The 15,203-nt window shown below is 42.9% G+C and overlaps 1 protein-coding gene across 1 annotated transcript in view; it reads left to right on the top strand.

The window, feature by feature from the left end:
- Positions 1 to 15,203, top strand: part of LOC115142242 (thrombospondin type-1 domain-containing protein 7A-like) — a 104,022-nt gene that overhangs the window by 70,636 nt on the left and 18,183 nt on the right. Inside the window, exons 10-14 of the mRNA XM_065000087.1 lie at positions 4,723 to 4,838; positions 7,499 to 7,634; positions 8,649 to 8,752; positions 10,172 to 10,366; positions 10,766 to 11,032. Of these exons, the coding sequence (XP_064856159.1) occupies positions 4,723 to 4,838; positions 7,499 to 7,634; positions 8,649 to 8,752; positions 10,172 to 10,366; positions 10,766 to 11,032 (818 nt within the window). The remainder of the gene's footprint in view (positions 1 to 4,722; positions 4,839 to 7,498; positions 7,635 to 8,648; positions 8,753 to 10,171; positions 10,367 to 10,765; positions 11,033 to 15,203) is intronic.

The following is a 15,203-nucleotide window of genomic DNA, read 5'->3' as shown; positions in this document are numbered from 1 at the left end:
AAGTGAGTTAAAAAGAGAGAGAGTTAGAAAGAGAGAGAGAGTGTTAGAAAGAGAGAGTGAGAGAGAGTTAGAAAGAGAGAAAGAGAGAGAGTTAAAAAGAGAGGGAGAGAGTTAGAAAGTGAGTTACAAAGAGAGAGAGAGAGAGAGAGTTAGAAAGAGAGAGAGAGTTAGAAAGTGAGTTAGAAAGAGAGAGAGAGTTAGAAAGTGAGTTCAAAAGAGAGAGAGATAGAAAGAGAGAGAGAGAGTTAGAAAGTGAGTTACAGAGAGAGAGAGTTAGAAAGAGAGAGAGAGAGAGAGAGAGAGTTAGAAAGTGAGTTCGAAAGAGAGAGAGAGATAGAAAGAGAGAGTTAGAAAGTGAGTTACAGAGAGAGAGTTAGAAAGAGAGAGGGAGTTAGAAAGAGAGAGAGTTAGAAAGTGAGTTACAAAGAGAGAGAGAGAGATAGAAAGAGAGAGAGAGAGAGTTAGAAAGTGAGTTACAGAGACAGAGTTAGAAAGAGAGAGAGAGAGAGTTAGAAAGTGAGTTACAAAGAGAGAGAGAGAGTTAGAAAGAGAGAGAGAGAGTTAGAAAGTGAGTTAGAAAGAGAGAGAGAGAGAGTTAGAAAGAGAAAGAGAGTTAGAAAGAGAGAGAGAGTTAGAAAGTGAGTTAAAAAGAGAGAGAGAGTTAGAAAGAGAGAGAGAGAGAGTGTTAGAAAGAGAGAGAGAGAGAGAGTTAGAAAGAGAGAAAGAGAGAGGGAGAGAGTTAGAAAGTGAGTTACAAAGAGAGAGAGAGAGAGAGAGAGAGAAAGAGAGTTACAGACAGAGTTAGAAAGAGAGAGAGAGAGAGAGAGTTAGAAAGTGAGTTACAAAGAGAGAGAGAGTTAGAAAGAGAGAGAGAGTTAGAAAGTGAGTTAGAAAGAGAGAGAGAGAGTTAGAAAGTGAGTTAGAAAGAGAGAGAGAGAGAGAGAGAGTTAGAAAGAGAAAGAGAGTTAGAAAGAGAGAGAGAGAGTTAGAAAGTGAGTTAGAAAGAGAGAGAGAGAGTTAGAACGAGAGTTAGAAAGGTATGACAAGAAGTCATACAGTAGGAAGAGCAGCTCTCAAGCCCTATCTCTACTCCACAGCCAATCCCAGATAAATAAATATATATGCCGTCCCAAACAGGCTAATTAACCCTGTTCATTTAGGCCTGTGTAATTTCCCACTGATGATAATGACAGTAATTAAGTGGCTTTGATTCTTTAGGGCAATTAAATCACCACAAGATGAGAGATGCAGGATGTCTATGGTTTGCAATGCAGAACATAACATCACAGCCTCAAAATGCATCGATAAGTTGACTTTACAGTTAGCCTAAAGTTGTGCTCTTGCATGGGGTGCTGATTTGCTCTGCTAGGCTCATCTAGGTGGGATGTTATGTTTATTTAACTAATTAACCTGCTGTATTTAAGATCCAGAAACCTTAACTGTAAGTCTACAGTTTACGGATGTGCTATCCAAGGTCCTGAAGTCATTTTCACCTGGCAGGATAAAACCTCCCAGTCCAAGGTGCTGGGCCATTATAGGCTTTACTATGGAGTCCATATCCTTTTAAGTCCACTGTATTTTACCTTTGTTATGAAATAACTTTCCTGCATGTTTTGCATTCTTTCAAGCCACTGTTGCTCTTAAAAAGTCTTCCCCCTGTCATGGTGGATTAGGTTAAGACTGCTGAAGCTGACAAAGCTCCAAAAGTGCCTTCTCTCAGTGCCTTGTCTATAAGTCCTTTGTTGTGAAGGGATATTTCATTCTAAAATCAATTTTTGTCCGTCATTGTAAGACTTCAAAAGTGGTCTTATGTCCGGGTGCGTCGATGTCCAATTGGTGCCAATCTTTTCCATTTGCTTGGGAGAGATGGTGTGGACAAATCTCGAAACTGAACCGCTAAGCCCACCAGCTATCTAGCTTAAGTGTCGAGGTGGTTTCACCCTGCCTGCACTCAGTGCGCTGCATTGTGACTTGACATGGTCTCTAGTTGTTATTTTTCCACCTGTGTCTTCTCTTCCCACCATTCTACTTGGCAGGTAGGTTTGATTAGCCCTCCCCCAGGAACCTGGCAGAGGCCCTGGGGGAGCGCTAATCAAACCTACCTGCCAAGTACACACGTCTGCCTCGCTGGTGTGTATGCAGATGTGCTCCAGCTCACTCACAGAGGGCTCAGAGCTATCTTCACACACCCCGAGGCAGTGAACCTCACACAGTGTCACCACACACACTGTCAAAGCCCAATAGAGCCCTTCTATCCGTCTATATACAGAGTACTGCAGTGGGATTTGGAACTAAATCATCTTGGTTTATTGATTGTGACAATTTGCATGGGGATTGAGGCCCGATGCGTTTGTGTGATTGCACTGGTGCTTACGTGGACTGTCGGAAAAGGAGTTGGGATGAATAATTGTGATAGTGTTTGACAGTCATAGTCAAGTACATGGATGTGTCCTAACGACAACTGTGTTTAGTCACTGTGGATGACAGTGACGGATGGTTGAAAGCTGTCGGGACAGAGGCCAAAGAAAAGTACGCAAAGCCGGAGCTGTTTCCTCCCCGAATATTAAACAAAATGTGTTTAATTTGCTGTTGTACTTGTTAATAATGAATTTAATTAGTGCTTATCGTTTTGTGCCAGGCTGTGTGTGCTTTTGCAGTCTCTTAAAATGTTGTGGGTTGCGACGTTTCTTCACTGTCTGTTCAACCACACAGTATGCTCATCTGGAAGAATCTCTTGCCGAACAGATTATTGAAGCGATAATAGCAAATAGCAGAACAAAAAAAACATTACCCTAGCAGACTCTTCTTAATGATGTGCTGTGGGACAGACTCAAGAGTAAACGTTGCGTTTCCTGCCTCACTACAAATCAGTACATTGAAAGATCATTAAGACGTGATAACACTAGCAGGGAAAACAAGTCGATGCTTTAATTAGTCGAAAAGTCTGCATACTTCAATAGCGGTGAAGTTTTCTGTGGCGTCGGTATTGTGTTCTGCCAATGTAATGTAATTACATTTTTAGCCTCCAAATTCGCGTAATACCTATCATTACACCTGGCCTAAAATACAATTAAAGTAACAGGGAACAGTAGGAATGTTTCTGTCTGCTGGAGCATTAGTTCAGCATTGGTTAAGCATTGGTTAAGCATTAGTTAAGCATTAGTTAAGCATTAGTCATGTGAGGTAGTTCAGTGCTCGGGTCAACCACTCAATCTGGGTCATGTTGCTGTGTCTCGTATTTTGTTTAGTCTGGAACGTCGTTAAAACTGAAAAGGAACGGTAGGGATGCCTCTGTCTGCCGGAGGGCATCCAGCATTAGTCCTGTGAGGTGTAGTGAGGTGCTTAATGCTCAGCTCAAAAGCTCAATCTGGGTCATGTTGTCGTGTCTCATCTTCCATTGTTTTCCCTAGATGATTGCTACCTGTAGGCTTCTCTTTTGAAAGTCTTCTGAAGTAGCTTGTCCTTAAACAGGTTCCCATGACCTTTGCGCCTGTTGCTGATTGCAGTTCATTCGTGTAAACTCTTTAAACCTAAAGAGGAAATAGGAAACTGATTTGATCCAAGCCTGACCCATATTTATCATCATCATCATCAGCAGCAGCAGCAGCAGCAGCTCTCTATTCTCCATCCCCGAGCACTGCTTTGGAGTGTAGAAACAGTGTACGAACGTGCCAGAGGATTTGTCTCACTAAAGAGGGATTTAGCTCCCTCTCGATTGGTATTAAACATAAATCTCTCCTCTCTTTGCATGGCTGCCTGCTGCACTATCACATTGTGCGTGTGAGGCACCCTGAGGCACCCTATTTCTCCCCTGACGACACGGCGCTAACGAGTGGAGCAACCCCAGGAGAAGACTGCTCCTACTCCCAGTGTGTGAACCCTGAGCCAGATGATCAGCGCTAGCTAGGCTATCTATGCTATCTCAGCAATAGGATGAGGAAATAGAGCCGGAACATCACTTAAAAAGCCCCAGGAGAGCCCATGTTCCGAAAAATCAGATTACTTGATGTAGACGGACAATTTCCCCCCGTTTATCTTCATCCAGTGGCCATTCGCTGGGGATCAGAGGTACTTATAACTTATAGGCTGGAGATTACATATAACCCTTTGTCCGTTAAATATGAAGACCGGCTCCAACCACAATCCCAGCGATCTAACGGATTATCATCCAGTAATAGAATCAATTTCAAACGGGAAGGAATATCATGGAGGGTCTTATCTATAGTGAACTGAATCTAGCCTGGAGGAATTAAATGCAGATTCTCCATTGAAGAGGAATGAATATAAAGAAAGGCTGCCAAAGCCGTATACTGTAGGTAATGTTCACATTGCCCCCACATAAGACATAACATGATCTTCTCTTTCCTCATCTGTCAGTGGTATCGATTGACATGGACATAAGACATAGGACTTCCTAACAGACAGTTGCTTCCTGTTGTCCTAGTTTGTGCTTCAGAAACACTGGATTTATCTCTGTAAAAGCCAAGTGGTTTTACAACAACAACAAAAATGACATAGTAGGAAGCCAAGCAGGCTACCGTACTTTCTGAGGACTATCTTCTAAGCAAAGAATCTACCACTGTCCTTCGATAGCTCCATGGCTCTTGGCCAATCGGATTAGGAATTTGAATTCCTGCAGCCAAAGTGAGAAGCCTGCGTCTGTGTGTTACCAGCTATATGTTTGCATGTGTTACCAGTAGTGTGTGTATGTTTACCATGTAGATGTCCTGAGAGTCCTCGTCCAGGTACAGTGCGACCCTGTCGAATGCCCTGTAAGAGGGACTGCATCGTCACCCCCTTCAGCGACTGGTCCCAGTGCTCTCCCACCTGTGATGCAGGTATGAAATAAGAATTCAAGCTACTGTGCAAAGACATGCACACAAATAACTACCCTACAGATGTAGGATCTTAATTTGATCGCCCTGTTGCAGGAGAACTTACCTGCTATGCAGTGTATTTGAGGCTTAAAAAGGCTTCGAAAGTTTATAATTTCCACTGAAATTTCAGACTTCATTTTCCATTCCGAAAAACATATCAACCCCTACAAAAAATAATAATCCACATTTTCTGTTGCTGCAGGATTATTTTCCTGCTGTAGCAAACTGGCTCAAATTAATATCATACATCTGTACCTGTTCATTGTAAGTCTCTTGGGAACTAAGAACTATGGACCAGAAATGCTCTCCTAAAAGGAATGTCTTGCTTATCCAACTGCTCGGGTGAATATTATACATGTCAGCTGTTATCATGAAGCATCATTTGGAGATCATTTATATTATGAACCAATGTCAAACTGGGACGACTAAGGAAACTGCCACCAATTAGGTGATGCATGCGATGTAAACAACTCATTACAGTTTCCTTAAATTGTATTCCTCTCGTTTCATTACGGATATTTCATTTGACAGATTGACATGTAGGAGGACCTTAAGATGACCTAATTTAGTGCAACCCAGAAAACATACTAGCCTGTGGCTACAAGTGACAGGGTGCCATGTTGTGGTTGTTGTTGTTGTTGTTGTTGTTGTCATGCTGTAATAAAAACGCCTTCAGACCAGGTCACCTTTGTCAGACAGCCATGGCCACAGCTGGAGGACATTGTTGAATACATTACGTTGATTTATGGGATGAAATCATCATCGTTCAGATTTCGATGAGCTCTTTATTTGGCATGAGAGCGTAAATCTTTGGCCCTCGCCACACACAGTCGCACTCGTATATTTTGATCGTAGTGCTGATGTTCTCCTGCTGTATAGGATGACCTGCCTCCTACCCACACTGGTTGAAACTAAAGGTCAGGGATACACAGAGCCTGTAATGACCTCATATAATATGATTTGCCAGTCCTGGACCATAAAACTACATCTTAATCAGTCTAGATCAGTGGCTCTCAAATCCTGGTCCTGGGGTGCACATTTTTGTTTTTGCCCTAGCAATACACACCTGATTCAAATAATCCAAGCCTGATTATGAGTTGATTATTTGAATCAGGTGTGTAGTGCTAGGGCAAAAACAACAATGTGCACCCATTTGGGTCCCCAGGACCAGGATTGAGGACCACCGGGCCATAGTCAGAGCTCTGGCAGAACGTCATAGTTGTTAATTGTATTTATTCAACGGGTGTGTCTATTGGGAATACCGCTGATCGTGGGGAAAGCATCCGTCTTCCTCACGTTGCTTCATCATTAGATTTGAACTTGACGACTATGTTGATTTTACTGCAACCATAAAGCAGTCAACATTCTCCCACTCTGCCCTGGATATGTCAGTTTGACATGGAATGTCTCAAAGTAATTTAAAGGGGAACAACGGCAAATTTCTGAAATTTGTCAAAGTACCTAAACCTGTCTGGCTCACTGTTGGACTGTCTGCCACAGTGTACGCCTCTCTCAGTCAGGGAGAGTGAAGCAGAGCTAGAGCTAGGTCACAAGGTTATGCGACCCTCCCCCTCACTGGGGCGCTAGATAGAACTTTGTGGACTAACGCAGATCTACGTTCTGTAATGACAGCGAAATTGAATATTTTGTTTGCAAGCCAGGGCCAAATTGCCTTCCTTGAGCGAACAAGACAATGTGACGTGATTGTATTTTTGTATGTTTGCATCAAATACCATAGTCTTTGAAAATGGTGTGTTGATTATATATAGCAAAGGCTACGTGATGAATGATGATGACTGGCAATCAACAGCTGCTGTGTTGCTCTTTTGGATTATCCCATATCATGGAATAGGCTGCGTGAGTGAACGTTCAGAAAGACAAAGACAGACACATGGAATTCTTTGATTTGGATGGATGGTTGACGTGACAGAATGGTAGACGGATATTTTCTTATCTAAAAGGTGGGGGAAAGTTTGCTACATTTCTCGAGCTCATAAAAGCTACCAGTTCTCACAGTCTCACATCAGAATTAGACATGTATCCATGTTTCTCAGGCGTCTGCTTGGTTTCCAGAGAAATGCATCGAAAGAGAGATATGAAATAGGCTACTACCAAGGTCTGATGATGTTTCTGACAATATAGTAAAAGGATGATGTCCTAATGTATTTAGAAAACTGCCGGTGACAGGGTAGTGTTTATGAGGAGTTCCCCCTCGTGCATGTGTCGTTGCATGTGCAGTAGGTCCTGGGTAGATTTTTGGCAGAGATCTTAGAAAAGGTAAGAATTGTGAAATTTATCTCACAATCAAATGGGCTTCCCAAATAAAGCGTGTTCTCTGTGAAAGAACAGAGTTTTTTTGTTTCTTCATAGATCTGCGTTAGTCCACAAAGTTCTATCTTAGCGCCCCAGTGAGGGGGAGGGTCGCATAACCTTGTGACCTAGCTCTAGCTCTAGCTCTAGCTCTACTTCACTCTCCCTGAGTGAGAGAGGCGTACACTGTGGCAGACAGTCCAACACTGAGCCAGACAGGTTTGGGGACTGTGACACATTTCCAGTGTTTGAAAATCTAATTATCATATAGAATTAAAGTAATGCTCCATGTGCTCCGTTTGCTTTGTCAGCTGGTAACATTCAGAAGACGAAGCAGTCAAGAAACCGCGTCATCCTCCAGCTGCCAGCCAACGGGGGCCAAGACTGTCCTGAGGTGCTGGAGGAGGAGAAGGACTGCGAGGCTCCTAAAGTCTGCCCTGGTTACAGGTACAGCACAGTAACAAGAGTACTGACAGTTATACAGTGCCTTCAGGACGTATTCATACCCCTTGACTTTTCCCATATTTTGTCATTTTACAGCCTGAATTTTAAAATGGATTGCATTTAGACTGTGCATCACTGATCTACACACGATACCCTATAATGTCAACGTGGAATTATGTTTTTAGACATTTTTACAAATGAATAAAAAATGAAAAGCTAAAATGTCTAGAGTCAATAAGTATTCAACCCCTTTGTTATGGCAAGCCTAAATAAGTTCATGAGTAAAAACGTGCTTAACAAGTCACATAATAAGTTGCATGGACCCAGCAAGAAGACATTAACCTAAAACTTAAGGTCAAATATACACTGGTTGCTTACCAAGACAACATGGAATGCTCCTTAGTGGCCAAGTTACAGTTTTGACTTAAATCGGCTAGAAAATCTGTGGCAAGACTTGAAAATTGTTGTCTAGCAATGATCAACAACCAACTTGACAGAGCTTGGATATTTAAAAAAAAAAGAATCATGTGCAAATATTGTACAATCCCGTTGTCCAAAGCTCTTAGAGACTTACCCAGGAAAACTCACAGCTGTAATCGCTTCCGGACATGTATTGGGGTGTGAATACTTATATCAATGAGATATTTCTGTCATTTCATTTTCAAAAAATTTACAAAACTATCTACAAATATGTTTTCACTTTGTCATTATGGGGTATTGTGTGCAGATGTAACACATGTGGAATAAGTTAAGGGGTATGAATACCTTCGGAAATCACTGTACATGGATATGATTACACCAATGGTGATACTATTGCTACTAGCGTTAGCAACTCTTACTCGTAAAGTGTATTGGTATTATACACTAATTACCTCTACTGTCTTGCTGATAATGTTAATGTTGAATATGATGATTTGAATGATTATGTTGACATTGACTTGATGATCATAATCACGTTCAACATCACTATCATTATCACAATCATCATCATCATCATCAATACTTCCTCTGTTGCAGGTGGAAGTCACACAAATGGAGAAGGTGTCAATTGGTCCCATGGTACATCAGGGAGGACAGCCCAGGGGCTCAGGAGACATGTGGACCAGGTCTTCAAACAAGAGGTGAAATGACATCCTTTAACCGTGTCTTTTTTCCTCTTCACAAATCCCCTTCTATTACTTTCTCTTCTATCCAATTTAAACATCCACAATGAAATTGACATTCGTTGTGGCCTCTGAATCTCAGCCAGGAGAAAACAGATGGATTTAGCAAGGTTAGGAGAGGCAAATTGTGCTTCTTGAACCACTTGTCAAATCCCCCCTTTAGACGAAGACGTGAACTGGGGTTGACACTCCCCACAGCACTGAGGACACCATTTTGTCATCCCTCAGTGAATTTAGGATGTCAATGTGTTCATGACTAGGCATCCACCTTGCTTGAGACAGTTGGTGTTTCTTAGTACCCAGGTACCTTAGGGTCTTTTCATGCAGCTTTAATCACAGCTCCATTTGGGAGAGCTGCTACATTCCTCCCCTGGCTAACTGCAACCTGTAAATATGTTTCAATTGTAAACAAACACCATATGACAGCATATTGAAGCATACTTTGTACTTGCGTACAGGAATGGCTCGCCTTCCGTAGATAAAAGAAGCTGTACTACAAAGTATCGTAAAAGGGGTTGTTTTTCAGGTCACGTAATAATTCCATTGTTGTATAGCTTCAATGGAGAACTATTATCAGTGGCAATGTTGTAAATGGCCACTTGTGAAGTGCTAATATGCATAAATGGAAAGAGACACATTACAACTTCCTTTTCTTCACACAAACGATCTGACATCCACAATCCTCCTGTTGCGTTGGGCTGACTCTCGTAGCCTGTGATAGTAGACGTTAACATCCCTGGGCTCTAAAGAATCCAGGTCACTGTTTGTCATTCTCTGAGACATGCTGAGACACAGTGTCTCTTTACCCCTGGGGCGTCTCACAGCTTATCACAGCACCTCACTGCTGTGTACCTGGAGGGACCTGGAACACTCCTGACCGCCAGTCACACTCACTGTCAACACACATGCCACCACAAACAATCCCACACATATCAACAGGCTACAGCAATCCAAACGTATAGAGTCTACAGAGGCCCAAGGGAGTTTGAGCAGAACTCTGCTTGTAGGTTACTTTGGGGTAGAAAAAAAAGTCTTATCTTGAGTGTCTACAGCATAACGAAAAGCACATATTGCAATATCTCCAGTAATGTCCTTTTAATCAAAACACAACATATTTGACATATTAACATTGAACCTGTATTGATCGTCATTTATATTTGACCATAATTCTTCCTTCGGAGTTTGTTACTGTCAGTATAAAAAAAACTGTCTGCCTGAGGCTGTGTTCAACTGATAACCACCCTGTATTACATAGCACCCCTTTTCTGCAACCCTACCGAACCAATCAATGTCTCCATTCCTGCTAAATCTCTGTGACCCAGACAAAATGGCCACCAACCCTGTAAGGGACACTGTGCCTTTGATTTCCCCCCACAGCCGTGTCCTGTCGCCAGCTGGACGGAGTGCAGGCAGACATTGGAGAGTGTCTAAAGTTTGCCAACACCATGCCCCCCATCACTCAGCGGTGCCAGCTTCCATGCCAGGACGATTGCCAGCTCACCAACTGGTCCAAGTTCTCGACCTGCACAGCTGACTGTGTGGGGGTCCGAACCAGGAAGAGGTTACTTGTAGGTGAGGAATATACTGAGGAATGGACTGCACAGTGGCAGTCCATTAAGGAAGTTCTATAGCTTATAAGCAGCATGACTAATTCAGTTTACGCTATGACCTTGCGAGAAGGGTAAGTAGCATGTAGCCTGCTCGAGTGCAGCATAGATGCTATTAGAAACTATTAGATCAAGTCTCTTGTTCTGGGGAGCAGCCTGAGAATTTTAACGAGGTCTGGTCCAATTAATCTGGATGTGGAATATTTACATGTTACTCAATGAGAACATAATGATGCATATTACTGCCTGGTGACAGGATGGAGTTCAGCTTTAAAATTGCACATGACAGACAGGAAGGCAGGCAGGCAGACACACACAAACACAAACGTCCTACCTACTAACCCCTATCCTCTCTCCACCCCAGGGAGAAGCAAGAAGAAGGACAAGTGTAAGAACACCCAGATGTACCCTCTGAGCGAGACCCAGTACTGCCCGTGTGACAAGTACAACGCCCAGCCCGTGGGCAACTGGTCCGACTGCATCCTGGCCGTGGGAGACCGAGTGGAGAGCCTCCTGGGCATGAAGGTCCAGGGGAACATCAAGGAGTGTGGCCAGGGCTACCGCTACCAGGCCATGGTGTGTTACGACCAGGACAACAGACTGGTGGAGACCTCACGATGCAACAGCCACGGTGGGGTGGAGTTGTTGTGTGTGTGTGTGTGTGTTTGTGTGTGTGTACCCCCCAGAGGGAAGTTGACTAGCTGTAATCCCCCCTGAGTCCCTCACACACTAATACACACACACTAATACTCACACACTAATACACACACAGAGAGAGTGCAACCTAATGGCATCATGCGTTGCTCCGTTAACCATGACCCCTGATCTCTGATAATGACTGCCAGCACCAAATCTGCCCCAAATCACAGCTACAGTGCTTGGTTTGATGCCAAGGGCGGGGATGTGGGTGGACTGGGTTGTTAGGTTTCTCTCCAGTGATGATTTCAGTTATCCAGTAAGCACTGCGTGTACAAAACATTGCGATATCTGTATTGGAATTTAAGTTGTTTCACCACTTTCGAAGTTCGAACTCTCATGAATATGACTATTTTTAAAACTGAATTTGACATGATTTCGTTTCTCTATCATTCCTGTCTGAACTTTTCTTATCTGAATCGCTCTTATCTCCATGTTCTGAAAACATGAAGCGCAAAGGAACACTCGATACCATCTCTAATTTGACACATGCAGACAAATTGCTTTTAGAATAGTTGAATTTTGAAGACATGCACTGATATAAGCAGTAGCACAGAGCGAGATGGAGAAGTGAACACATCAGTGTCATGCGTTTCTGAACAGAGCCCAAGCTATGACTCAGAGATTCAGTTGCAGGTTAGTAAGAGCCTGGGAGTGGGTATGACTAGAGCACAACTTTGGGGCGTATTAGGAAAGAAAATGTGTGTGTGTGTTTGTGGGACAAGGTACACTGTATATTATTATGGAAGGAATTATTGATAGTGTTCTAGAATAATGTGTTTTTGTAACTGAGATTACACGTAGCGTCTCATTACAGTATGTATCGTAACACATCCAATATCACTTCCCTCTCTCTCTCTCTCTCTCTCTCTCTCTCTCTCTCTCTGTTTCTATCTCTAATTCTCTCCCTCTCTCTCTCTTTCTCTCTCTCTTGCTCTCTCTTTCTCACTCTCTCGCCCCCTCTCCCAATTCAATTCAATTCAAGGGGCTTTATTGGCATGGGAAACATATGTTAACATTGCCAAAGCTAGTGAAGTAGATAATATACAAAAGTGAAATAAACAATACAAATGAACATTAAACATTACACTCACAGAAGTTCCAAAAGAATAAAGACATTGCAAATGTCATATTATGCATATATACAGTGTTGTAGTGATGTACAAATGGTTAAAGTACAAAAGGGAAAATAAATAAGCATAAATATGGGTTGTATTTACAGTGGTGTTTGTTCTTCACTGGTTGACCTTTTCTCGTGGCAACAGGTCACAAATCTTGCTGCTGTGATGGCACACTGTGGTATTCCATCAAGTAGATATGGGAGTTGATCAAAATCGGGTTTGTTTTCGAATTCTTCGTAGATCTGTGTAATCTGAGGGAAATATGTGTCTCTAATATGGTCATACATTTGGCAGAAGGTCAGGAAGTGCAGCTCAGTTTCCACCTAATTTTGTGGGCAGTGTGCACATAGCCTGTCTTCTCTGGAGAGCCAGGTCTGCCCACGGCGGCCCCTCAATAGCAAGGCTATGCTCACTGAGTCTGTACATAGTCAAATCTTTCCTTAAGTTTGGGTCAGTCACAGTGGTCATCTCCCTTTCTCTTTTTCTCTCTCTCTATATCTCTTGCTCTCTCTCTCTCTCTCCCTCTCTCTCTCCCTCTGTCTTCCTCCCATCATCAGGGTTACTATTAATAGAAGAGGAAACACTGTCCTCTCCATCACTGTGTGTAGAGTGACATATTTCCCCAGGCTGTGATAGAGATCATCGAATGTAGTTATCTCTATTCTCACCAGATATCAATAGAGGCGAGGACTACCGCTAAAAGGCTGTGTTGCTTCACCGCGACGACATACAAAGTCCTTTTACGGTTCACCTGTTTAAAAAGTCTTGGACTCAAGCGGTGATGCTTTAACGAAACAAGATCATCTACTGCTGATTTGTTGGAGTCTATGGAGTTTTCCTTCATTCTTTTTGGGTTAACGTTTCACATGTGAATTGTTCAAGTCTCCACGGTGGGTTAAGAGGTGTTGGTTGGGATACTGACTAGTGACCATGTGTACAGAATCCATATTAGGAACCTTCCTCCTCCTTAGACCTCACGCCTCACCTCGACAACGTTCCAAGGATGGATTCTGTACTTTGTAACTCGGCCATGCCCTTTTCTATGATGATATACTATGGGGGATGGCTCTGAGAGGCTTGGCCTTGGCTTGACAGCAATTGGGTAGTTAAGAGGAAGTGAGGTCACTGTGGGAATATGCGCTACAGGTGAAGGCTTGTAGTAAGGCTGACATGTTTGGTAAGGACCAGTAACCTCTAGCATTGTTGTTGTGGTGGTGATGTGGTTTAGTTGGAGGCGATTGGGGGCCGACATATTTGTAAGGGCTAGTGAACTTCTCTACATGAGCAGGAGAGTGCTGTTGAGGATTAGGGCTAGCTAATGTAGTGGGAGGAGGAGGGGCTGTCATGGTATTAAAAGATGATTGGGGCACTTCCAAACTGCTGAAATGATGCAGCGAAGAAAATCTGGTGAGCGCAATGGGTTGTGCTAAATCTAAGCTGTGCTGTGGAACAGAACAGTTCTGATTAAACAGCAACACATCCATTCTATGGATCCCTCAAGAAATGTGATACAATATGCAGTGTTTCTCCCACTTCATATCCTCCCATTCTACCACACCCCTGCATACACACAGCGGATAACTATATATGAAAATGTGTTTTGGTTTGAAACTGTCTTTACACTGTAGCTGTAGTAGCAATCAGACATATAGAGACATTCTCTGTATGTTTAACTCTGGTTCTAATTCCACTGATTGGAATTGGCACTGTAGGAACAGAACTGTAGCAGGGGGTTAAATGTAGATCTATAGGGGATGAACACATTTGCGAGGGTCCATGAACTACATGGCATAAGGGATGATTTCAGTTAATTGGGCTGGCTTAAAGAGACTTTGAAGGCCATAAACAACTTCTCTGGTAGAAAATAGCCTATGTGGCATCGATATTAGTCAGAAACATTTGTTCTAGTGTCAAAATTTGTGTAAGTAGGATCATTTTGCTCATAAAGTCAGTCACGTCCAAACTGAGATTTGAGAGATAATTAGGAAAACAATGGTACGTCACGGAATGAAGGGTAGCGTATACGTTTTCCTTGGGTTGGGTTTATTTCAATCCTGCCAGCAGCACCCAAGTAATCATCAACTCAGGAACGCGTAGCTGCTCGTGACCCATCGTAATGCCCATGGTCAATTTGGTTTGACATTCGTTATCCGTAAGGGGCTAGTTAGGGACCATCACTAGATCAACAACACTAGTATGTTACACTATTTTAAAATGTCAATAGCTCTAACCAACTATAAATGAGAGAAATTCACATAGAACTATTGAAAGCGTTTAATGAGACAACTGAAAGGTTGCAACATTAAAAGATTGTCCCAATTACATTGTGAAATGGAATAAATGGACTGGACTCAAACATGTGGTTTCCGTAAGGATTTGATGTGTTTGATAGCGTTCCATTCATCCATTCCAGCCATTACAATGAGCCTGTCCTCCTATAGCTCCTCCCACCAGTCTCCACTGGTGTATGGGATGTCACATGACAGTAAGACGTGTCACTGTGCCACTAGGGTCACCCTTGTTGGGATCGGAGAGGCTTCTTTCCCTGCCATGTGGTCTTCCTGTCTTCCTGTCACGTGGTCTGTCCCATCACTCCTATGTTTGAACAGGATTCCAGGGTTAAATACTGCTGACAATGGTAGCAGTTTAGTAGCCAGGGCTTCCAATCAATCACACATCCAGCACCTAGAGAGTCTTCAGGAAGACAGAATGTTTTCAAAAAAGTGAATTTCATGCACAAACACTTCATTGTGTCTCCTTGCGTGTTCACTTCGTTGATTTAGATGTTTTCCAATTAAATCTGGATGGGGCCACAGGGAAAGATGTTACACAATAGTACAGCCTCAGGCCTTCAACCCTGAAGCTTCAGTTCAGACCCAGCCCTCACACGTATACGGAAAAACTGTACATTCCAGTTCATTAACAACCCTCTCGTGAAAGCATCGAGAAGAAACGTGTTGTTCTCCACTGAAATGTAGCCAGTGG

The sequence above is a fragment of the Oncorhynchus nerka genome, linkage group LG14 (assembly GCF_034236695.1).
Source record: "Oncorhynchus nerka isolate Pitt River linkage group LG14, Oner_Uvic_2.0, whole genome shotgun sequence".
Taxonomy (NCBI): Eukaryota; Metazoa; Chordata; class Actinopteri; order Salmoniformes; family Salmonidae; genus Oncorhynchus; species Oncorhynchus nerka.
The sequence above is the reverse complement of the archived record's forward strand: the minus strand, read 5'-3'. Positions and strand labels throughout refer to the sequence as shown.